A 25,462-nucleotide genomic window follows, 5' to 3' on the forward strand; every position below is an offset into this window, starting at 1 on the left:
AATAAGTCGGGAGGAAGTTCATGATCCTCACCCACAGAGGTGACATGAGAAATGCATGGAAAAGATTATTCGGGAGATTGTTTGACCTCCACTAAGGAGAGCCTCTGTTTCGCTCTCATGAATAGTTGAGTGAAACGTGCATTTACCTTCTGCTTTTCAATATCTAAAGCAATCAAATCTCCTCCTGATGCGACAGTAGTAACGATGGGGATCAGTAAATTCGCGGCCAAAACAACCGGGCTGGGGCTGACGGATGTTCATGCATGAGTTGCTTGATTTAAGTTAACCTAATTACTCTGTTTACACTCTAAGTTGGCCAAACAGCGGTGAGGGTGTTTACCTCCTCGCTCTGCTGCATCCGTCTGAATTGGAACGAATGCAACATAAGTATGCAGCACAGCCTCCCTTCTCAGACCTTGACGTAAACATTGAATGATATTTCTTCAACGCTTTGATCCCCATTTGATACAACCGTAACCTTATTTTACTGTTGAAACAGAAACGTTTGCAGCATAACAACAGCGTAACAGTACGGCTGTCGCAGGTGTCTAGTTCCGTCCTCTGAAGACCCCAGCTGCTCAAGTTATACCCGCTCGTGTGATTCCTTATCGTGGATCGTGGAGACGAGCCTGTCTGCTCGGCACATGTCACTGCGATGTCTTCATGGTCCAAGCCCTCAGGATAATGATGACACCTGCCGGCGATGGTGGCTGTGGGGCCTGCGCTGAGCAAATCATGTGTCGTGGGTTGTTCCCCTGGGCGCCAACAGAGGCCGCAACATGGCTTGCTGCCTGGAGGCATGCCACTGAACCAGGCATGTGAGAAAGAATGAGAACAAATATTGAATCTTCAAAAAACAACTTAAAACATCAATATAAAAACCAATAAAATAAAAATAAGAAAAGCCAATCAAGTGCCAACATGTTTCTTCTGGTAATTGAAAAATGATCTTTACCTCTATTATACTGAGACAGAAGTAAGACTAATCTTTATTTGAGTTTATTAAGAAAAAAAACGTCACAACACGGTGTGTGTGTGTGCGTCCACCCCCTCACCCCACCCGTTCCAGCCTCCTTCACCCGGGTCGGCGCTTGGTAGCACGGCCCTTGTTGCCGTGGGAGACAGCTTCACTTAGAGCAACACTTAACCAATCAGCCGGCCTCGCTACGTCAACGGCGGGGAGACAATCAACCAGCGTGCTTCAGGACGAGACCTCAGCCGGCCACTTCAGCCCCCGAGCCAGAACCGACTTGAGGAAGCTCGACGCATCGCTGACGTCAGGCCCACGCACGCGGGCGTACGCATTTCACATGGCAGATTGATTATTTAATGGTGGTGTTTTAACACACTCCTCCTCGCCCCCCACACACACGCCTCTGGCTGACTAATGCCCCCCTTTGGTTCAGGCTCTGTGTTTGATGGACGTACAAAACGTTTGCCAGATTTCCTCTCTTCAACTGTGCTGAACTAGCTTCACAATCAAACTGAGGTTTCACTTCATATTTCAGGCTGAAGTTTCTACCGTCTGAGGTGTTTTCAGAGACAGGGCGGGGTTGCTGCCACGTAGAACAATCTCAAAGCGGACAACATCACAGTCCTATTGATTTGCGAATTTCTGAAAGAACGTCCTGAATCATGAAAACAACACTGATCCTTGCCCGACCACACATTGAGCAACAGCATACTTCACAGTTCACACCAATATCAGGCACGAACTCTACCCCAAGAAGTGATCAATATCTGGGCTAGCGGTGATTGCTTGGCCTCTCATGTGTTCATGGGGTGAATGAGGTCTTCTTGTCCCAATTTCAGTTTACAGCTTTGCTTTGTGTCCAGCGTCAATAAATCACAATCAGACTGGTGCACAAAAAAACTATCACCAGTTCACAAAGCTACCGCCTCTTCGCCCGTCTCCCCCAGTGTGTGAAACCAAGGGTTGAGTGTGGTCTCGTTCTTTATTTAGATAGATTGATGTTGTCGGGTCATTGATCTGCCGTTCTCTAACGGTAAATGTGGCGATCGATCAAGCAAGTGTCTTGTTTGGGCATGAACTCCTTTTCTTAACCTGGTCTCTTCCCTCCTCCGTTCCACCAGGCACTGAGAAAGTGCGTCAGGCACTGGGCTGCAAACACCTCCACATCACCAGTCCCGATTGGCTGTGGTGTTGTCTGGAGCGCTGGGAGAAAGTCGAGGAGCAGCTGTACCCTCTGAAGGAGGAATACTCCAAGACCCCCCGGTAAGGGACTCTCGCTGAGGCATTTAATATATAGACCAAGAGGTAAACCAAATCGCACTTTGTCTCTCACTGAGAGACATTGCAGTCCCCGGTGACTTGTTCTTTCCCCTTAAATAATCAGTTTACCCCAGACTCCTGCTGTCCATTTGAAGCACGACTCCTGCTGTCCATTTGAAGCACGACTCCTGCTGTCAAACTAAATGTAAAGAAGCACTCTCCAGCCGCCCGCTGAGAGATTAAATTACTTGTTTAAATCCTCCCCCCGCCACAGGAGCAACAGCCCAGCCATGCTGCCCGACCCCCAGGGGGTGTTCCATCACCCCGTCTTCCACCCCGCCCACCTCCACCAAAGACCCCCGCCCCCGGCCCCCGAGGTGCGCATCTATGACCCGGTCACGGGGAAGCTGATCCGGCGGGGCCAGCACGGCCAGCGGCCGCCCCCCTACCTCCAGGCCCCGGGGTCCATGTCGCAGCCAGACCACCGGAACACGGCCCCTCCCAGGTAGGACGTCACTCCTTATTCCCCCGCTCTGCTCTCTCTGGAGTGCGGCTCTGTGAACGTTTAGCTGATTTATTCCACGGGCCGCCCACCCGCCTTCCGCTCCCACGCGGCGACCGCTGTCGCCACAGGCCCTCTCCTCGAAGGACAATACGGGATGCAATTGCCGCGCTGAAGTGCTTTCTTCTCGGATGCGAAGCGCTGAATTTAATTAAAATGTTCTTCCGTGCCGGAGATATGCCCACACAGTCTGCATCATTTCCATATCATTATTTGGCTTCATTCCCATTAGTGATTCCAAACGGTTGGATGGAACATAGTTGGCTGGTCCTTTGAAACATGATTAACACGCAGCAGGCTGTCTGTTGTCTCCAGCTCCCTGACCAGCTCCCTTTTTAAATGGATCCCGTCTGACTGGAGTTAGTGGGTGAGAGACAATGGTGGCTGGAATGAGGGGGTACAAATCAAGGTGTGTGTGTGTGTGTGTTTGTGTCACAATTAGTTTAGCCAACTTTGGCAATTTGAAGTTTGCTTTTGCACAGCCACATATGTTATTAAAATGGCCATCTCATTTTGTTTTGACAATTTGTTTCCTGCAGGCGTCATTGCAACAAATTGGTTATTGCTGTTTTGCAATACAAAAAATAGAAGGAAATTCATCACCAATCCTCCATTATTCCCCTCTGGTTTGACAATACCATCAGACGTAGATCAAGCTCCCATGGTGCTCGGTGACTTCAGAGCCACTGCCTTCTTCCAATTACCATTGACTTGAGGTTGAGCACCCGCCAGAGGCGCTAACGAAAGCATTTAGCGCTGTACTCTGAAAGGTTTGCTGTTTTAATGAGTGTGCCTGAGTCCCCTCTGGGCACCACACCACAGGAAGCCAGCTGGTCAAAGCCCCCAACCTCTTCCTGGTGGTTGCTATTTGGCCAGGGTACAAACAAGCAGTTTCCCGGGTATAAATACAGTTTCCAGGTACAAACACATGTTTCATCAGAGGCTCTGATGGGATCAGAGGGCCAACAAGCCGACCCAACTGAAGTGGTTCAGTTGGGTCGGCTTAGCTCAGGAGGTAGAGCATTTGTCTTGCAACCGAAACGTTGCTAGTTCGATCCTCAGCTCCCTCCTAGCTGAGGGAGCTGTTGATGTGTCCCTGAGCAAGACACTTAACCCTAACTGCTCCTGACGAGCTGGCTGTCGCCTTGCATGGTTGACTCTGCCGTCGGTGTGCAAATGTGTGTATTAACCGATGTAAGTCGCTTTGGATAAAAGCGTCTGCTAAATGCCTTAATGGTAATTGTAATTGTAAGTGGTTGTAGTTGATCCGATGTCATCACAACGTGACAACAAATGTGCACCAGCAAAGTTGTTTGCCATTAATGCTGGAAGAAATGCAGTATTCAGTCTGCAGGCGGTAGCCCTGTCAAGGTTTTATAATACTGTTGCTTCTGTTCTACACCATCACATACTTTATGTTATTAACTTGTTTTTCCACTTTTTCCTCACTTGGTCTCATTACCATTCCGAATCTTATGCCACCTGCACTATCATCATGAGTTGGTTTTCATAGTATAGCAGAACCCTATTTTTGCGGTGCATTCGAAGGGTATGTCAACACCGTTTCACATGGATGTATTGGTTTTTCATCCTGCACCCTTGGGTTCACGTTAACGTGATGTGACGGTAGAAAAGCAGGCAGCGTCTGCAAAGATCTGTAGAAAACAAAGATCCATCTCTCAGCATGTGTACCTGCCCAAGTGTACATGTACTGCTGTCCCTGGGTCAGGGACAGCACACTGGATGCACTGATGCAAGCCATTATTTGTAGAGACAGACAGACAGACAGATGCCATTGTTTTATGATGTTCATGGTTTAATGTTTCTGCTGTTTCTGAAATCCTCTCGAGAAAGAATTTCTGGCTAACCATAACGCATGTACACTGTGCAGCAACCCTGGCTCGCAACTCCAGTCAATAATCTATTAGAGGCTGTGTTGTAGCCCTGCTTTTTCATTTCAATTTGTGCAATGAAAAGCCCTGCTATTGTCAAACAGACAGGCACCTATTATTTAATAAATGACTCAGACGGTTTAATATGAAAGCTTTAAAGATGCAGGAAAAATATCCTTTTCATGATGCAATTTATCTTCACTTTTTTAAAAGCACACCCTTTTTCTCTTCTCAGATTGAATGGAAAAACTTTAAGTCAGATCACTGTAATCGTCAGACATTGCCATCCCCCAAGGGTTTCAAATAAAGAATTAGCCGCAACTGTATCAAAGTACTTTCCCATAAGGCTTTTATACGACGGGAAATATGTTTGTTTACCAACTGGGGACATTTAACTTGTTTACCCATTTTTCATTTGTTTTTTGAATTAGAATATGATGAACTATCATAAGCATCAAACCCATTAAACCATCCTACTTTCATTATACGGTGGAAACATCCTGGAGCATTGGAGGACATTTAAATGAAACCTAAAACACTAAAGACCCAATTAACAGCTGAAGCATGTGATCAGGCAGTCTCTTCTTCTTCAATGTCTAATTTCTAGCTTTGTCTGCCTCCATTTTAAACCACAGAGTATGCATGTGTGTTCTGTATTAGGGATGTGCATTTCTGGCAAAAATACTATTCGATATTCGTAAGTATAGTATTCGAAGTATTCGAAAATCGGTCAATCAAGAACCCCGCATCCACCCACCTCGTATACACGCACACGCACACACAATGGCACAGGGGGAGGCTTTTATGATTTGTATGAAATCAATCTGTTTATTTCAACTACTGCGCCATCAACATTCAACAGCAAAATTATTTCAACGTGGGCTTGGGCAGATAGGCCTACATGCACCGAAAACAGATCACTTTATTTTACTGAACACAGCCTGCATGACGGTGAACTAGACATGTCTTTAGCATATGGAAACTATGGCCAAAATAATAACTTCACATGGTGTGTCTTTTTACAATTTATTTGTTACCAGCATTGATAGTGTTGATCAGCACAGAAATAGTCCGCCAAAGACGTTGACGTCGCTTAGCAACCGAGGCGCTGTGGTTGATAAGTTACCGGACAACTTCCGGAGTGATATGATAGAAAAAAAAAAATATATATATATATTTCCTTGACAGCGGTCATTATATGCTTAGCAACGGTGAATTATCAAAACTTATTCACCACCGGAAGTTGTGAAGGCCCATGCAAGTGAACGGAGCGTTCAACAGCATTGAGAAGAGCCGTGTAATAAATAACGATAGTCACATTCATTATTCGATATTCTACGTGACTCCGACTATTCGACGATAGTTGCCCATCCCTATTCTGTATAACAGTTATCTTGTGTTATCTCTGTTTTATGGTCTATCACAGGACCCATCCACATCTTGTACCTTTTTTTTTCCCCTCACTCTACCAAGCCGCATGTTAGCCTCTTTCACTGGGGATGAATCCATGCTGTAGAGTGGCTTGAAAAATGTTAACCCTTCAAGAACAAAGAAGTAGGGCTAGCTAAGCCCACAACCAAGCGAGAATTCAGCGGGAAACTCAGGCTTTCTGTCATACTTTGTTGATTTGGAGCATAATTCCATGTGATTGGCCATCGAGGTGAACAAGGTCTATTTTCTTCCGTCTCTAAATGGCTTGGAGCAATGTGTGAAACGTCTGTCTGCGTGTGTTGCAGGGTTGGTCAGACGTCAGCGGCGTCCGATGACGAGCAGCCCGGCCCGTCCAGAAGGAAGCGTGGGCCCAGCATGTCTGACTCCATGCCGCTCTACATGCTCTGCAAGGAGGACCTGGACAGCATGGACAAAGAGGTGAGCAGACCCGGGGCCCGCCCGCCAACCGCTGTCCACTTAAATCATTCCTCCAGTGTGACCGACCAAAGCACTCGTGCTAAACGTGCACCCCCACTCTGCCATGGGCATCAGGTCCAAAATAAAAACCTGCTACCAGCCAATGGCAGGTAGATTTGGCAGGAAATAAAATTCAAGAGAGATACATATTAAAGGTAACATATTATACCACCAGGTGTGAGTGTGATTAGCCGTTACAAGCCGTTTTGCAAATCGGCCGCTTCTGACATCACAATTGAGCGTGTCCAACTAGATGTGTGCTGGATAGATCAGTCTACCAGCCTACCCAGTGGACAGTAGCAAATGTTGCTCATCTATCCGTCATACATCTAGGTGGACATGCCCACTTGTGATGTCAGAAGAGGCAGATTTTCAAAACGGCCTGTAACGGCTAATCACATTCACACCAGGTGGTATAATATGTCACCTTTAAAACAATTGCCATGCCTTTATATTTTTCCACATGTGCAGGCAAAAAGACGGCATTAAAGCAGTAACTTTCGCACCAGGCATTACATGTGTGTGTGAATTGTAGGAATGTGTGTGCAGAAAGACCAGGCAAACACAAATGTTGGCAAAATGAACGATACAGTTTAAACCAGGTTGGATTAGGTAAGTCTATTGAAAGACTAGCCGATAATGTGCAACATGAGAAGAGATACTTATGTTCCAACAACATGCTGAAACCAACGTAAACAATAAAAACATAAAAACAGGGAAACACAAAAACAAGGAATAGCAATGGCGAGTCCTTAACAATTCTGAGGAAGACCGCAATGACACTTCTAGATCGTCATATCGTTTGCAACTGCTCAAATCTCTGCATAACTTCCCATCGGCATTACCGTTTAGCGGTGTGATCTTTGTGTCTGCCCCCAGAACACGCAGGCTCTCTGACACATTTCTCACGTTTGCATCATGTTGACGAAGGCCACACACTTATACCATCCGGCATGTGTGTGTACTGTATCGCACCAATATGGGGATTTGCATGCGCCCACACTCTTACTGAGCTCTACAGGGTGTGATGCTACGCTGTCTTCGTGCCACACATTAGATACAGACCAGAGTCCAATAAAACCGATAAACCAGAGGGACACAACGCACAGCATCTCTTTGATCCTCCACCATCAATTTAGTTATTAAATTCTCCAAACGCTCTACGATCGCAGCCTAGTATCTCTGTCAGGCACTCACGGATCGTTTGTAGCTTTTGGCCACAACACTCATTTCCTCCTAATTTATCAGTAATGCCTTCAAGCTGGTCCTCCTCCAGCTTTAATAATGTTATTTAATGAAGTCTGGCCTCCGCTAATGTGTGTGTGTGTGTGTGTGTGTGTGTGTGTGTGTGTGTGTGTGTGTGTGTGTGTTTTACTTCATGTGGGAAAACACCGGGGCATGGGATGTTTGTGCTAGTTTTACGTCTCATGCATTTTCTATCCTACTGTGAACATTTAACGTATGGAAACAGAATGAGATGGTTCCCCAGAACCCCACTCAATGGTAAATGAGCTTGAACCATCTCATGCAATGCAATGGAGTGATTTCATTAGTCTGTGATGTGGGCCGATGATGACTGAATTCACATGGGAGCCCAGCGTTGTGCCTGGTAGGACCTGCCTTGTTTGTGATTCTTTTCATTAGGCACCTTACAGAGATGGGCTAATTATCCCCCCAAAAAAATTAAACGTGAAAGATTTCCTGCGATACACATTAATGAATTATCTCTAGAGTATCGGTTGGCGACAACCGATACGACGGAGCATAATAATATATCATTATCACAATAGTTATTTTTTTTTGTGTGGTTTGCAGGCAGCGTAGTGTTTCTGTTCTGCTTCAAATGCTGGGTAATGCATCATAATGGCATGATGGAACCCCAACTCGAAGTCTAATGGTGCACGCAGCTCTGCCCTGTTCATCTGAATCACAATTATTCATTCATGATTACACAATTATCACATAAGTGTTCAGCCAGTGCACTCTCTGCAAATACCGCTGTTGCTAAGAGCAACGCTATGTTTTGCTACCTCTCGTGTTAACCAGTACCTTGGGGTTGTTATATTGTACATTCAATTATACGGGGACCCCGCTCACCCTGTTTTTATATTTCGAACCTTGATCTATGTTCCATTACAGCTAGCAGAGTAGGCATGGTTATATCGTCATCTGGTCAGGTCTTATTTGAATGAATGATTCAGATTGTGTGATTGGACTGGCTTTGAATGACTGAACTGAAGTGCCCCCATTCGGATGCCAGTCAGCCTTGATGGATGTTTTCAAATGATTTTCTTTGGATTAATTTAATTCTATAGTTAGACATTCAGCTCCCTGTAGTCTTCTCTTTAGTTAAACCCTGTTTTTATTAATTCCGCCGTTCCACCATGGCAACCCAGAAACACAACCAAGGGTGACGTTTATATTTATCTTTTCCCGTCTTCTATCAATTTGAACAGATTGCTCAGTATAAGTTGTCAAGTTATGTTGATTGGAGTGAGCCTGCTTCTCTGACGAACCTAGTGGCAGTGGACGGGAGCTTCAGGCTTGACGATGATGATGGTGAACACACAAACATGGAAATAATATTATTGAATCATATAATTCAATGATTCAACATGCCATATCCATCCTGTGGCCCGTCGTTATTCTGAGGTATTTTAGATTAGTTTTTTTTCCTTTTTCACTCACCAGCCCCTGACAACAGAAACACAGCTCAACACGTTTATCAAGCAGGAACGCTTGTCTTTATGCTGTTGGAGGTCATCAATGAGCACAGCAGGAAACCATCAGGACATTACACTGCTGTGAATAATCTTGTAATCTTAAAGAGCAGGTTATGTCTGCCATTGGGTGACAGTGTGTGTGTGGGTGTGAGAGAGAATGGGTTTTCCACTCTTAAGCTTCCCTTGATGGCGAACCGGTTATTAATTGCGAGGCAGAGAGATAGGCTAATGAGAATGCTAATGGGAATGAAGGGTGAGTCATTGGCACCACAGATAGGAATCGAGAGACATCAGATCAGATTAGGGGTGCTATGTGGCTCAGGAGGTAGGGCGGTTTGTTAGGTAACCAGAAGGTTGCTAGTACGATTCCCGGCTCTTCCGAGTGTTGAGGTGTCCCTGAGCAAGACACCTCACCCTAACTGCTCCTGACGAGCTTGCTGTCGCCTTGCATGGCTGACACCGCCGTCAATGTGTGAATGTATGCATGAATTGGTCAATGTTAGGCAATATTGTAAAGAGATTTGAGTGTCCACCTGTTAGAAAAGCGCTATATAAATGCAGTCTATTTAACATATAAAAATGTACAAGAAATGGATGAATGGACCATTCAGTACAGTGTACAACAGTATAGTGCCTTTTTTTAATTGTATTGTCCCTAGGGGGACTACTAAGCCCACCTAAGCATGTCATTACCTCAAAGCAGCCCACTCTAAGCAGAGTGCTCAGAGTTGGCCGGCCCGGTCCGCCAGAGAAACACATCGCCGTCGTTAATCACCGCACCGATAGGAAGGCGCCGGGGTCGGAACACAAGGGCAGCTCATGACTTGGTACAGCGAGAGTCCTTTATTGGTGTTGAAAATGCAAAGATTGGCAAAATATAGTTATAAATTGTATTGAAGTTTATGTGTGCGTGTGTTTGTGTGTGGTTATATTCAAAGTGTATCCATTATGTTATTCAATGTACTTTAGGTTATGCCTTTACAGAGTCAGTGAGTGTGATGTACACACTCGTGTATTGAGAAGATGAGAGAAATAAGGGAGTCACGAGACGAGGCGAGAGGCAACAGTCGGTGGAAAGTCTTTCTTTTTAGGATTGCTCTAAAAAGAGAAACGTAGATGGCGACCTACAAGCTATCAATTAAGAATGCTGAATTCTTATGTTAATGCTTCCCACAGGCAGCCCTGACCCAGTGGGTCTTGTATGTTTAAAAAAAACCCACACCTTTGACCAAGCTTACCCATTCAAATGTGAGATGAGGAAGCACAAAATCAACGATCTAAGGGCCCAATATGATTGGGTGCAGGAGCAGAAACCTTTCTTGAGGGAAAACAAAAATAATACGAGTTCTGTGACAAAAATCCAGCAAGTAACTACTGTACGTCGGCATCATCATCCACAAAGAAAACTGAAAAGTTTTACCCAGGATGTGATAGCAAAAGCTGGATGAAGCAATTCATAAAGCAGCATGCATAGGCTTAGCTGTAGACGAGACCACTGATGTATGCTCCGCTGTTAGTTTACGGGAGGTTCTTCAACAAGGAGAAGAAAGAGTTTGGTGAAGTGGCGCACCCCTTCAGACCAGTACAAGAGGAGAGGATCTACCTGGCTATAAATTAGCTGTCCACAAAGAGGGGAATGGAGCCGAATCAAGTGGTTTCAATAACCACAGATGGAGAGAGAGGAGCTGTGGCATGAATGAAAGAGGACAGTCCTGAGGTAATCTCTTACCATTGCATAATTCATGCAATGGTAAGAGATCCTGTGCTCCTCCCTGTCAGATGAGAATCCTGAGGTGATCAACCCGGTGATCAGAATGATTTCACTTTCTCAGGGCATCCTTCATCCTATCATTCCCATCAGCATTGCGTACTCTGGGAATTCCTCAGATTAGTTGATGCTCATACTGATGACCTTCTGCTGCTCAATGTAAGATGGCTCAGCAAAGGCAGTGTGTTGGAGTGCTTCTGGTCCGTCCAAAGGGAAATCACAGATTTCTTGGCGCAGCGGAAGAGCCAGAGCAACACCATTTTCTCAGTTCTTATAAGATGATAAGAAGGATATTGTGGCTTTTTTGGTTGATATCACTTCACACCTGAGTGGACTGAATTTAAAGCTACAAGGCAAGGAACTCTCAGTTTGTCAGTTTATTGTTAATGACAGCTTATTGTTAATGACAGCTGTCCACATCATCTAGAGGAGACTGGAGGTGTTGATGGATGACCTGCAGGGAGAGTGTGGACACGTCCCAAATATTGCAGGAACAGCCTCATTAGGACAGAAATAGCCACAAAGTGTTCATGAATGAACCTTTGTTAATGTGACAATTTTTCACTGGCTAAAAGGTACAGCTGACATGAGATGTTCGAGTTCAGCCGGTCGCTGCTGTAAGTCCCAGTCCTAACCGCAGCGACCGGGATTTGATTCCGCGGTCCTTTGCTGCATGTCTTCCCCTCTCTCTCTCTGATACCTTCCTGTCTTACTCTGCACAAAGACAAAGACAAAAAAAATTAATATTGTAGGGTTATGAGTACGATTCCGATATAAGTACAATTTTATCTTTTCCCTGGAAATACAAGGGGTCTCCCTAATACCTGGAAATGAGTAACAATCAGTAACATTTATAAACTCCTGTGCAACACAAACTATTATAAGTTAGATAGACCTTAGCAACGGCTCGGCAACAGAGTTCAAACTTCAGCTAATGCTTTCTAGAGATTGTGGGATTTCCAAAACCGAATTAATACGGTCTACTACTGCCATCTGGATTTTTAACTAAATTGACATCTTAAAAAAGAAAGTACTAATTACTTAATTAACTAGACTGTGAAAGCATATCCATTATTAACAATTCAAGCAGAGTCATTTGTAAGCATCCCAGACTTAAAAGCCAGAGTGTAGCAAATAACCTTTATTTCCTGGTGCTTGTTACTTATTTGAAAGAGAACGTAAAGATTTTCAACCTGGACCTTATCTTCTGATCATTTCTGTTAAAGGGGTCTAATGTTGACGACACTTATTTGAACTTGGAACAATATTGAGCGACAGAACGCCACAGCCTTAAGGCGTGAAAACGGGCCGAGGTGTAATCCAAGTCAATGTACGTCCTCTAAAAGTGCTTGTTTTTGACGGGCTCAGATTATATTCTATCATTATGTCAAGGATCCCTACAGAGAAATAAAATGGCTTTCTTTAACCTTCACTTGATAACAGTCTCAGTTTGTTATGTGCCCAACCAAGTCACCATCAAGGACATGTCTTGCTCTGAAATCTCGTTGCAGGATGTTTCCCTCTTGTCATTATTATCCCAGCTCTCTTAACCCAAACTTTTTAGATGATGCCAACCCACGCTTTCTGTAGCCCAACACGGCAAACGGCTTGCTCGAGCTCTCACTAACGTTAACACTGTTGTATTCCTGCAACAACTCAACCCTTGAGTGACTTGTCCTTGAGAGGGACTTGGTTGGACATTTACATTGACACTGACGCTGTGTCAATGTATAAGCTACAATACAAGAGCTGACGCTTTCATCCATGCCACTTACAACCATTCATGCACACATTCACACACCGACGGCGGAGTCAACCACGCAAGGCTTATTTTTTTCTTTTTTTCAATCACACAAGTTTTTCTCAGGAACACCTCGACACTCGGAACCGGGGATTGAACTAGCAATCTTCCGGTTACCAGTGGCGATTGATTCATTGTAACTTTGTTTGACAGAATCTCGCAGAGGGAAGCGGCTGTCTCCCCTTACATTATTGCTACATTTTCTCTAGGAGCGCAGTCAGTGTGGCGACACAGCGCTGTGTATTCTTTCGGGCTCAATAAATGCAATCATATCGTGAACAGGGGGCTCATATAGTGGATTATCCACTAGCCTATACATGAGCCCCGTGTTCATTATTGGACCGCATTATGGGCAGGAGCCTAATTAAAACCCGACAGGAATAAGTTGGCTACAATTCCGACGAGTTTGATTGACAGAAAACTGTTTGGGTGAGAACGTAATGAGCGCAACGCACAAGCATATATAAAAGGCCTATAGCCTACCAAAACAGAGTGTTAATAGAAAGAAAACTCATTTTTTAAACCTCCAAAAGACCTGCCCCGCACGGTCGCCGAATAGTCGAATCTCTGGACTGAAAAGGTAGATCTGATTCAACTCATTAAATTCTGAGTCGGGGACAGCCCTAGTTAGTATATATAAAACAGCCGAAAACAAGCATTTTTAGAGGACGTACAATGATGGGGCACCACTGCCCCATTGGATTACAATTGCAGCCCATTTGGTGGATTACGCCTTCAGATGTAACCCTTTTCCCTGAGCTATTGATCCCCCTGGACAGCCTGCAACTCCCCAGTCCTTCTCCCTGGTGGACATGTTTCCCTGCATGGGCGAACCACCGCTGGGCTGAGGGTTAGTTCACAAAGCACCATTTATTGGTTCCACAAATCAATGAAATGTCTAAGGTGAGCAGGTACGTAAAGTAAGTGGCTTTGTTACAAAGTCTGATTGTTTATGAAACACTTTTACGGCCATCAGTTAGAATTATGTGCAAAGATGGTAGCTGCGTTATAGGCAGTGTTGTAAATCTGAATGCAAAGCATAATGTCAATGAGTTGCAAGGGTAATGGTACGAGAGTGAGTCTTTTCTTTACGGATTTGAACACAGCATTTGCATTCTGTGTTCAAACACCACTGCTCATGCTCAGACTCTGAGACATAGACTGAGAGGCAAGCAGTTAGAACTGTTGAATGTTACATGTCCTGGTCATGAGCACAGTGGGGAATTTAAATCCAACTGGATTTTTTTTTTATTGCCATGATGGGGAAATATCCAATGGGGAAAAAATGACAGTTGTGTTCAATTGACAGTTTACTTCAAGGTTCATTCTTACTCCCAGGAATCGAGCACTTAATTCTGATTCAGAAGTGAATGCTTATCTAGCGTTCAAATCAGTAAAAAAAATGTACACTCCTAGACTTACCCGTGGGACTTATTGAATTGTTGCTCAGTATTCAGAGTTCCAAATGATCCCATTGGCTGAGGCTAGCGGTCATTGCGGTCTCTGTCAAGGCCCAACAGGAACCATCTTAAAATTTGCAGATACTGTATTTACAATTACAATTACAATTTTTAGTCATATGCTATGTTTTCCACCCTCCATAAATGCTCCTGCACAACATTTTGTGGTTAAGGGGCGCTGATGCTCTGTAGGGACATCTGTCCCATACCTAATTGACCTAAAAAACAAACAAAGTGGGATGTTCAGTTGGAAGAAGCCAGAAGCTACCAGCCAATAATGGCGAACAATTATAACCAATGTTCGCACTTTTGGTGAATTGAAAAAGCCGGCCTGTTCATTCTGGGAAATGGAACGGCCAAATTTGGTCACAAACCTCAGTATCTTTGGTCCGCACATGTGCCAATTTCATTCTTCACCATGCCTTGTTATTCCAGTACTCTGGATGAGGAGGAGTTTCAACATCAAGTTCAGTTTACTTATGGTTGAAATGAAAGAAAAGTTGTGTTGGTGTTCCCATTGGTAAAATATTTCTTCTTCTCCTGGCATTCTTCCAGCAGAGGGTATGGGAGAACATCAATTTACCGTCTCGCAAATTCGAGCTGGCAGGGTAGAGAGGACAGAAATTGGATCACATCTCAAACTCATTACAAGCCTAGACATAATGACGAGCAGCTTTCTACCTTGAATCTGGTCCCAAGACCAAAGTCTAGCCCTGGCCTCCCGCCGTTAAAAATAATTACAGGCCTGCCGTGGCTTGCGAGAGGAGCATTCAAGTTGCTATAGTGGGAATGCTGCTCACTCGGTGTTTCCCAGAGACAGCAGGCATAGTCTCCACTAGCCAGCTTGAGCATGAAGAATCGTGGGAGGGTCCCCATATAGATATTCCAGAATGACAGATGGCCAAGGGTATCGGCCATGGCTCTTGCATTTGTTGTTATTGTTAAATTAGGAGCGGAATGCCGCTTGTATTCTTAACAACATACTGTTTCCTGTACTATCAAAGCTTACAACCATAATGGGGACCCAGCTGTCCTGCTTTAATGGCTCATTTGAGTTGACTTGTCTGACTTGGCTTGAAGGCTGTAGTAATCATAAACTTGGACTTCTCAATTCAAACCCTTATTTTACATTGTACTAAGCATCCAGAGATTTACCTTTTTATACAATGTAGTTTGCTTTAATTCTTGTACGATGGACTTCAGATCTCTCCTGAACACTGATGGTGATAACTGATGGATTTGACCTTGAATTAGGGATGTGCATTTCTGGCAAAAATACTAGTCAAAGTGTTTGAATAATATTCGAAAATCGGTCAATCAAGAACGCACGCACGCACACACACACGCACCTCGTATACACGCACACACAACGACACAGGGAGAGGCTTTTATGATTTGTATGAAATCAATCTGTTTACTTCAACAACTGCGTCATCAAAATTATTTCAACGTGGGCTTAGGCAGATAGGCCTACATAGGCGCCCAAAACAGATCGCTAATTATTTTACTGAACACCTGAGCCTGCATGTGAACTAGACACATTTTTAGCATATGGAAACTATGGCCAAAGAAATAACTTCACACGGTGTCTCTTTTTACAATGTGTTTGTTAAGATAAGATAAGCCTTTATTGTCATTGTACAGTCGCCTATACAACGAAATTGGGAGTGCCAACTGAAGGTGCATTACACATACAAAAAAACAAACAAGCAATTTAAAAAATGTAAAAAAAACAAGACAGAAATTACAGAAAAACATTTGGAACAAGACAAGGACAGGCGAGGTGAATAATAAATATATAAAATATAAAAGGACGTAAGCATATTGCACTTTATTACCAGCATTCGTAGTGTTGATCGGCAGAGAAATAGTCCGCCAAAGACGTTGAGGTCGCTTAGCAACCGAGGACGCTGGGGTTGAAGTTACTAGACTACTTGCGGATTGATACGACAGAAAAAAAAAAAAATCCACTTTCCTTCGCAGCGGCCATTATATGCTTAGCAACGGTGAATTACCAAAAAAATATTCACCACCGGATGTTGTGAAGGCCCATGCAAGTGAACGGAGCGTTTAAACGTATTGAGAAGAGCCGTGTAATAAAAACGATAGTCGCATTCATTATTCGATTTTCTACGTGACTCAGACTATTCGACGATCGTTGCCCATCCCTACCTTGAATACTATTTTTTTTCTTTTGTTATGTTCTGCATATTTGTGGTTAACATGTCCTGCATTAACTGTCAAGAAGTCCAGTCATGCCATCTGCCTGTTATTGAGAACAGTTAAGTTGTTGTACATGGTTTATTATTATGTGCATCTTTCCTCGAGCAGGGCTCAGATTATATGCTGGAAAGAGGCAGCATTCAGTGATTATGCCTGATTCTCTTGATACACAAAACACCCCTGTCCGGCCCCATCCTTCCCTTACCAACCTTATTGACTCTATCCCCAGACCTGGCGCTCAGTTTTCCCTGATGAGCCATTTGCACATATCCTATCTGAGCTTGACAGAAGATAGTTAATTTAATGGGTTGCTTGGCAGCAAACCGAGTGCTGTCTGGGGCTCTGTATCTGGGTCTCGCCCATCCTTGCGTTTGAGGTATTTAGTCAGTTTGGAAAGAAGTCATTGCCCTTCATTTGGAAAGTTGAGTGTTTATCATATTGCCCTGTCTCTGAACCGCAAAAGTTCTTTGTTTATCATATTGCCCTGTCTCTGAACCGCAAAAGTTCTTTGTTTAAGTGTGTTCACTTAAATGTTACATAACCTGTCCATTACCTGACTTAAGAAAAGCTGCCCGTTTACCCCGGTTGGCTTGGCACTTCAGAATATTATTTCAAACGGTAAACTGCGTTGCATGTCCATTGACATTTAGATCACGTCTCTCTCGAATATTCACAATCAACTATTCCTGAGGTGAATGGCAACTGTGTGAATTTGAAGCCATGATATTTCTCGCGCGCGCACACACACACACACACACACACACACACACACACACACACACACACACACACACCTACGCGCGCGCGCACACACACACACCCCTACCTTACATGGAAACCAGATGAGCCGTTCTCCTTCAATCGCTGGACAGCATATGGGCTTTGATCTTTGGATCAAAAGTGTAACTGATGCCATCACCAAGCTGTCACTGCTCACGTGGCACACAACTAGCGTTGACCAGCTCTTTTTTTAGCTTCTAACACTTCTTTTGAGCATAAAGTGTAAAGCATAACGTTTTTATGGCCTGCCGTCATCAATACTCTGGTCATTCTTACAATGTTCTATGCCTTTTCCTGTCACATTAAGCACCTCAACATGTTTTGCATGTGATTCAACCTTCTCACTTTCCCGAGGTCGCAAAGACAGATTAGTTCTCCAAAAGCCCCAATCTATTCGAGCCTAAAGGCTTCGGGCATATAAATAAATACAATGTTATATGTTGTATATGCTCCTTTGTACCTGGAGATTCTCTATGTTTGAACCCAAGTGGGTTATGTCCACACGTTAAATATCCATACTGAGACAACAATCCTTCCGTGCTTAACATCTAGGATACCCTGCAGCTGCCACAGTGCCCCAGCTCTGGTGATAAGAGATGGATCATTTCTTTAATGGCATGTGTGACAAGGCATACCAGTGTCTACTCTGATGTCTGTACATTGCAATCCAAAATTGGTTCTCCACATTATCAATACACTTTAATATAGTTGGTCTGTGGGAGCTACAATATTTTCTAAATAAAAGAATGGGAAAATAGTCATTTTTCAGATTCCAAGTCATTCATCCTCAGGCCTTGTTGCTATGTATTCTGTCTGGATCTCGCTAACAACTTGCCTTTTAATGAGCCCAGGTCCACGCCAATAAGGAGCCTCATTGCTCAAGGGAATAATTGGCTATCTGCATTTATCATCGGTTTCTCTTAGCCACTGGGTTAAGTAGTGTTAGTTGCTCAATGGCATGACGAATGACAGGCCGCTTATGTTTATTCTGTTGGGATTCATTCCTTGTTGCTTCCCTGACGTTTGCTCTGTTTACACATATTACTGTCAAGGCACTGACCGATCAACCCAGACTATGTGGTTTAAAATGAACAGCGGATCTCTGTGCTTCTTTAAATCTGCCATGGCCAGCTTATTACCTTTTCATTTTAGAGCGTAGTGAACTTGTTTTTATGGTGTAAATAATACTGGCATGGCTGAAAATATCACAGACTTGACAAATAATGAGTTGACACAGGATAACATCAGACATACCTCTACACTGTAAAACTGGAAATCATTTGCATGTAAATGTCAAACAATGCATGGACAAGCTTGATGTTTAACGCTCCCTCCTAGTCACTTGGAGGGGTTAATACGAGCATTCATATGAATGCACGCCACGAGAAGTACTGCTGCTTATCCAAGTTATAACCCAGCTGTTGCCTTGGTATATTAGAGATCGCATCACCATTTTACTTATGACGATCAATACATACGGCAGGCCCGTTTATGTTGGAGGTGGGATTGGGATGTAGTGGGATTCTCAAGCAGACCCATGCTTGGATCACAGTGAAGCAGTAGGTGTTATAACTGATTTCAAATTGTTATTACAGGAATGTGTAATTGGGTAACTAAAATTAATTGAGAGTATTGTAGTAGTTTAGTTTAGCTTTTCCTCATTGTACACCATATTGTTTTGATACATTAGGTGCACTCAATGTGTTTTTAAAGGAAAATTTATAAACGCAAATATTGTCATCGATTATATTGACGCTGGTTTATTTATTTCATTTAAATAACTTTTACGCCATGACTCGTGGATCATTTGCCATTTTTATGTTCAAAATCATGTTTAGTTACTCTAAAGTACAACTCACTGTATAATCGAAACCTTGTATAATATAAAAATATGCACATATATATGCCGGCTTGGAGAAGCTGTGACCCTGTCACACATTTCACTATCTACGTTCAACCTAGTTTGCGGTTATATTTTGCGCACCTGTTGCACAAACCCAATGAAACTTGTGGAGGCATTCTGTAGCGACCGACGAGGCGTGTGCACTGTAGTCCACACACTGCTCTGGTCAGCAGCTGGTCAACAGGGCAGCTTGTGCTATAGGAGGCCGCTGTAGACGGCGAGACCTTGTTACCATTGATCATGACAAACCCCTCCCTTCCAAACGCCGTCACTCAACCAAGGCTTCTCTCACTTAGGTGGATGACATCCTAGGGGAGGAGAGCGACAACGAGAGTGAGGGGCAAGGCAAGGAGAGGCCAGGGGAGGAAGAGGTGGAGAATGATGATGATGATGAAGAGGATGAGGATCAGCGACAGCAGCAGCAGCAGCATCATCAGCAGCTAGGAGCGGGGGCCAGCACGGGCGGAGAGCACACTGCTCCGTCACTGGCCGTCGCCAAGCACACGGGACTCCAGACCCCAGGCAAGGAGGCCTGTTTGACGAGTAGTGTACAAAGGTGAGACCCCAAACTCCAGTTATGGATGCCAAAGAGGGGCGCCGTTCATCTGTATATTTTATTTTGACTCTACATCAAGTGTACACAGCGTTGTAGAATATGCACCGTTTCTCCTCTGCGTATTGCCTGCCGTTCCGGCCCATGGCACAGCCAAAGAGATGATGATTGTGATGATTAATTTGAAAGGAAGTTAAAAGGGATGTAACCCATGGTGTGGCCTCTAGAACTGAAGTTAGGCATCTATTTCCCGTCTTGTGTTCCCGTTCCAAACACCTTTTCATAAACGCTTGCATGCTTCACATGACTGCCAGAGCCAGACAAGAGCGGCTAGCTGGTTGCTATGGAGAAATGAGGAAGCTGAATGCATGCAGACTGTGGGGTCTCGACAACACGTGAGAGATTCTTTCTGGGGTCACGCCGCTGGTCTGAGCTGCCAGTTGTGAAGAATGCAGTCTGTATCTCCATTGCTGTCCTAGTTAAGTAGTCATTACACCCCAAATTAAAATAAATCCACCACCGTCAAACATTTTCCCAAGCCGGATTAGGTGTGCACTCAATATGTCAGGACGCCTCTTTAGTGGCACTTAACAGGGCCGTCGCATCGAAACACAACGAAAATAGTGGCTGTTAAAAGAAGCACGTCTCGCTGATTGCTATGATTCTAACACAGTACAGGACGTTAACTGGGAGAGAGAGGTGATCTACCCCCTGCCAGTGACACAATCCAATCAAACCAATGCTGTTTGTACCAGTTACAGGAGATGAAACTGCTTATAAACACAACTAGAGTGCACCTTGTGGTTGATTTGATGGGAGCGTTCCAGATAGATCTGTACTTTAGCCCACCAGTATTGTCTTTCATCTTTTATACCTCTATGGAAAACATAGAGTTGTTTCCTAACTAGAAGAAAAAGGAAAGGGTTAAACGATCTTCCATCTTACTGGAGCAATTATTGCATAGAAAATAACGCCACAAGTATCCTGTATCCTTATTTGAATCCCTTTTCTTTTAAAATTAAACAGTATGGTTTCAATAATTAGAATGCTTAAATCTTTATTTTTATTTTTATAAAGGCCATTCAACATTTCTCTTGAAAGCGACAGTTACTTTGGCCTCATCGTTTCGTGTTAATTGGTATTTAAGACATCAGTGAAATGCACCCAATAAAAGTCAGCCAGAGTTCATCTTATTCTAAATGAGAGAATCATTTGTCAGCAATTTCCCTATCGTGACATTCAGCATTGGGCCCATATGCCCCAGTCTGGTACCCAGACCCATTTAGGTGTGTAATGATGGTTGACATTCTGTCGCCATTGTTTCTGCCACCATTTCCTCTTTTGAAAGAGTACTCATGGAACCGTTGCTAAGATACAGAACTGGTGTGAATGTCTGGTTACAGATTCAGTCAATACATGTTCCTTTCACTGCTGTTCCCAGCACCCAGAATCATGTATATATCTATGGATGTTTCCTCTCATAAACTACAGAACATTAATACAAGTAAAAGTTTTCTCATTGGTCTTATAAAGCACATGTCCAAGCTTTATGTTGAATTCACCCAAAATGGTCGATGACAGGCTGCATACATGCCCTCAACTGATTAATTCGGCAACCCATATCGGCAGAGTATATGGGTTTCCCTGAAATGTTCTGTTTCCATGGGAACCACCTGTGGTGATAAAATCCATTATTTTCCCCTTTTAATAAAAGAAAAGTAAGAATACCAACCTTCTTCAGCTCCTGGACTGATCTAGCTTTTTTAAGCATTTGAAAGTAGAAATCGAAAGTATTCGAACTATTTCTACTATTTGGTCGTTAATTCTTTGATCCTGCTGATCTTACAGTTCATTAAGGGTTCCTAACATCCCCCTTAACTTAAACACCGGGTCCAGGTTGTCCAGGTCAAGTGAAATAGTTATAATAAAATATAGCAGTTAGAGTCACTGGTTTTCAGATACTGATAGTATTTGATCGCAGTAACGTAGGTCAAATTTAAATGTTTGGTAAATTGGTTAGATGCACAAATGTATATATAAGGTAGGTACATTTCCAGGTATATTACTGGGATTACCTTTCAGATAGTAATGTTTACTTTTCAAACAAGCAGACACTGCTGGGAAGATTTCCGTACACGCCCTTCCACCCATGGCTTAACAATGCCGCAGTAGGCGGGCCAAGGGACAGTCCAGCAGATGGCAGGAATGCAACACTTATGGCTGGCAGCTGCCATAAACCGCGGGGACAGAGAGCAGACCCCCTTTTTCGGAACCGGGACTGTTTCCAGACATTCTCGTAAATGGAGCTTGTTTGCAAACAAAATAAGCAGTGAAGTAAACAGACAGGGATTAAAACACGTCCCTCCTGGCAGTGCGTCCACTAATCTTGCCGTATGTTAATGTTCAATGGAACCCAAGCCGTATTTTCTTTCTGGTTTTAATCGTGGTAATGTCTAACATGATCGTGAACATGGTCATCTTTGCCAATTTGTCACTGTTACTATAACAAGACCGCCATTAAGAGAAAACCAGAGTCGAATCATATTTTTGCCTGTCTCCTCAAAACACTATAGGAACTTTACTGGACTTTCATGTCGCAGATGTGACTATTAGTATACTCATTAACGTCACGGTGAAGGGACACCGGCGGCGAGGTGTCTGTGGATGTCTGGAGCTCTGTCTGGACAGCCATTGATTTTGATGCATCAACAAGGTTTATAGGCTTCCCGGAGACCGTACAACGCCATGGTGCACATTTCATATTCAACTTTGCTCATTGTAACACCCACAACATAGTTCACGTGTTCACTGCAAGGTGACATAACCCTGGTGTAGGAGACCTGCGTCAGACACTAGCTGTAACATAGATCTCTCTAGCTAGGATACGGGTATGAGGGAGCATGCAAGAGTAGGAACCACATCAATGAGTCCCCATGTTTGGAAGTTATATGAGGGACTCGAATTATGACCAATGGTGGTCTCTTCTAGAACGGACACTGCATTTAATTCAGGATCGGCCAATTATTCTTCAATCGTTGAAGAATAATCTCTTCAACCACCTTGGTGTCTGTAACAGCGGTACACACGGCGACATGCGTCCCCATTTGTGACTGCATGTGCAGTGCTTACTTAGACGAGATTCCTGGAGTTCTTTCCCGCTGCTCTTCCCCCAACAGGCGTGAGGAGAAGTTTTCACCACCAAGACACTTTCAGCAACATAAATTAAGTTCTGCACATTTCCGTCTCCTTCGCCGACCGTCCGGTTAATCATCAGTATCCCCCGATCTATTATCTGAGTTGCGTGCGGAATTCCACAATCATGTTGCTAAGAAACCCTCCGACCGCCCGCCCTGTCAACGCGTGATCTTATTTCCGTCGTGTGAAGTTGTGAAATGTCACCAAAACGCGTGTTCCAGTTGTCAACCCGGGAACACGAAGAAGGCTTACTATCTTCTTGACATTTACAGTACAATCTCCTTTCTGCACCCGCTCTCATTACTGCACCCCCTCCCCCGCTTTCACATGTCTAGGATGCAGCCTGTCCCAAGAGGACTCTTCTAACACTCTGTTGTTGTCACCCTGGGCTTGCAGTTCCAGTTCATATAGATCATGTAGTTCTGGGACGATTTAGTTGAGGTGTTTTGATCATGTAATCAATTCATTGATTACATGATCAATTACATGATCAATTCAATCAATTCAAGTCAATTCATTTTTCATACATCGCCATCCTTTTCTGTAAGTCGTCCTACGGGTTAAGAGCATAAAGAGATGGATGGTCTTATGTTTCATTCATGTCGGTTTCGTTGTTTGATGATTGCAGCCCTGTTATATGCAATTACCAGCCAACTTACCATTGAAACAACAGCTTGTGCCTTGAAGTATTTAGTTATTTCTCACTTGAAATGGAATTGTAAGTTGCTACAGTGCTGATTGCAAATTGCAGTCTTTAATCCATGTTCTAATGAACATCAGAGACATGGACTAAAGTGGTGGTGTGTTAAATCTAGTTGATTACTTGGGTGTATCTCGTCACTGGGAAAAACAACCGGCCCAGGTGCCCAGTGAATAGCCAATGGGGAACCTGATTCGATCTTCAGTCAGACAGAGGCCAAGGAAGGCCTGTTCCACGAAGGAGTCTGTTTAAAAAATACTATGTAGCAGTATATTACAATCGCAATATGTGGAGTTATATTAGACTCATCACATTTCACATGAGACAAAAATCCATGATCTCCCATCTGAACAATAGGCTCATTCTACCTCTGATTAGGACAGCAGGCGGACAAGTTATATATTCATTTTCAGAAATGCATTATACAGAGTTGCCAACCATCATGTTCTTCAATCGCCTTGTTTGAATCAAAGGATTGCCTTCACTCTGCTTAATCTATAATGCTACACATTATTGCGCCATTAACTACAGATACTATTTCCTTTCAGTGCATAGATTCATCTTGCCATCGTCTGTATTTGCCACCGTCAATTTCCTGTCCTCTTTGGTAACACTTGACAACTAGCCAGCGCAGCTAACTCGCCATGTGTTCCAGCAAATGGGTTTCTAGAGCAAATGAAAGCAAAAAATTGCACGCTTGATTTTTGTTTGACGACCGGAATTAATGGAAGGTGGGAAAGCTTAAACCTTCCTTAAATCATGTATTCACTACCAAAATTCATTGAACCAGAAAAAATCTGAAAATAGACATATGCTCGAAAGAAATATCTTGGTTGTGTGGTAGAAGAAAAATACCCGTTATGGAAAAAGGGTCAGTGACTTTTTTATGGGAAAGGATTTAAAAGGAAGGAAAACTCTGTTTAAAGGAATTAACCAGAAAAAAATAATATCTATTTTTTCTAAACACAAGATGTAAATTGTTATGCACCAACCTTCACCTCAAAAATGTATGCATGCATTTTCTTCGAATACGCTTTTGATTTTTGCCAGGTTTACAAATGTCATGAGGGGAGAGGCAGACCTCAAGGCAAGGTGTAGAAATAATTCCTTCCAATTTATTTTTACTTTGCTCAGACTTTTTGTGATTATTTGGCTTGGTGTCATTCAATTCTCTTTGCCCTGACCTTTCAATTGAGTGGTCAAGTTTTACAATTGTACTATGGTGTCTCAAGATATCTACCGGTTTATATTGTCAATTTGGCATTGGTTTGCATTCGATTTGATTTATTTTGAGGTTTTCATCTACTAAAACCTCTGTCTTTGCTGTACTTAACTCTAGTGGCAACAAATATCGACCTAGGTTCTCATCAGATGTTTTGCTATGGCCCTATAGCACTATAAGGCTACCAACTGATAATGCACTTGGTGGTATTCAATCTAAAACATGACATTTATTTTCAGATGGAAATGAAATTTTCCACTTATGCTAACCAAGTAGTATTCACATTGAATACATTACTTTCACAACAATCTCACAGGTGTACTTTTTCTTTTGGTCCCAAGATTGCATATAATAACCTTTGCAGTTTGGAGGTATACTTTATTCACTTTAGCAATGTTGTTTTCAGAATGAAGCTCATTCAGAAGAAACATGCCTAGTGATGAAGAGGTTAATAGAATGCTGCTCTAGCTGCTATTATCTGTCAGTCTGTCTCTCTCCCTCTCCCCATCGTTATGTTTTGACTGCAGTGCATGATTGTT

General features: G+C 43.4%; 1 protein-coding gene across 1 annotated transcript in view; it reads left to right on the forward strand.

Annotated features, from left to right (window-relative positions):
* Positions 1-25,462, forward strand: part of ctdp1 (CTD (carboxy-terminal domain, RNA polymerase II, polypeptide A) phosphatase, subunit 1) — a 50,209-nt gene that overhangs the window by 11,256 nt on the left and 13,491 nt on the right. Inside the window, exons 9-12 of the mRNA XM_079749421.1 lie at positions 2,095-2,236; positions 2,508-2,738; positions 6,424-6,556; positions 19,550-19,809. Of these exons, the coding sequence (XP_079605547.1) occupies positions 2,095-2,236; positions 2,508-2,738; positions 6,424-6,556; positions 19,550-19,809 (766 nt within the window). The remainder of the gene's footprint in view (positions 1-2,094; positions 2,237-2,507; positions 2,739-6,423; positions 6,557-19,549; positions 19,810-25,462) is intronic.

This window comes from Pollachius pollachius (genome assembly GCF_949987615.1).
Source record: "Pollachius pollachius genome assembly, chromosome: 13".
NCBI lineage: Eukaryota > Metazoa > Chordata > Actinopteri > Gadiformes > Gadidae > Pollachius > Pollachius pollachius.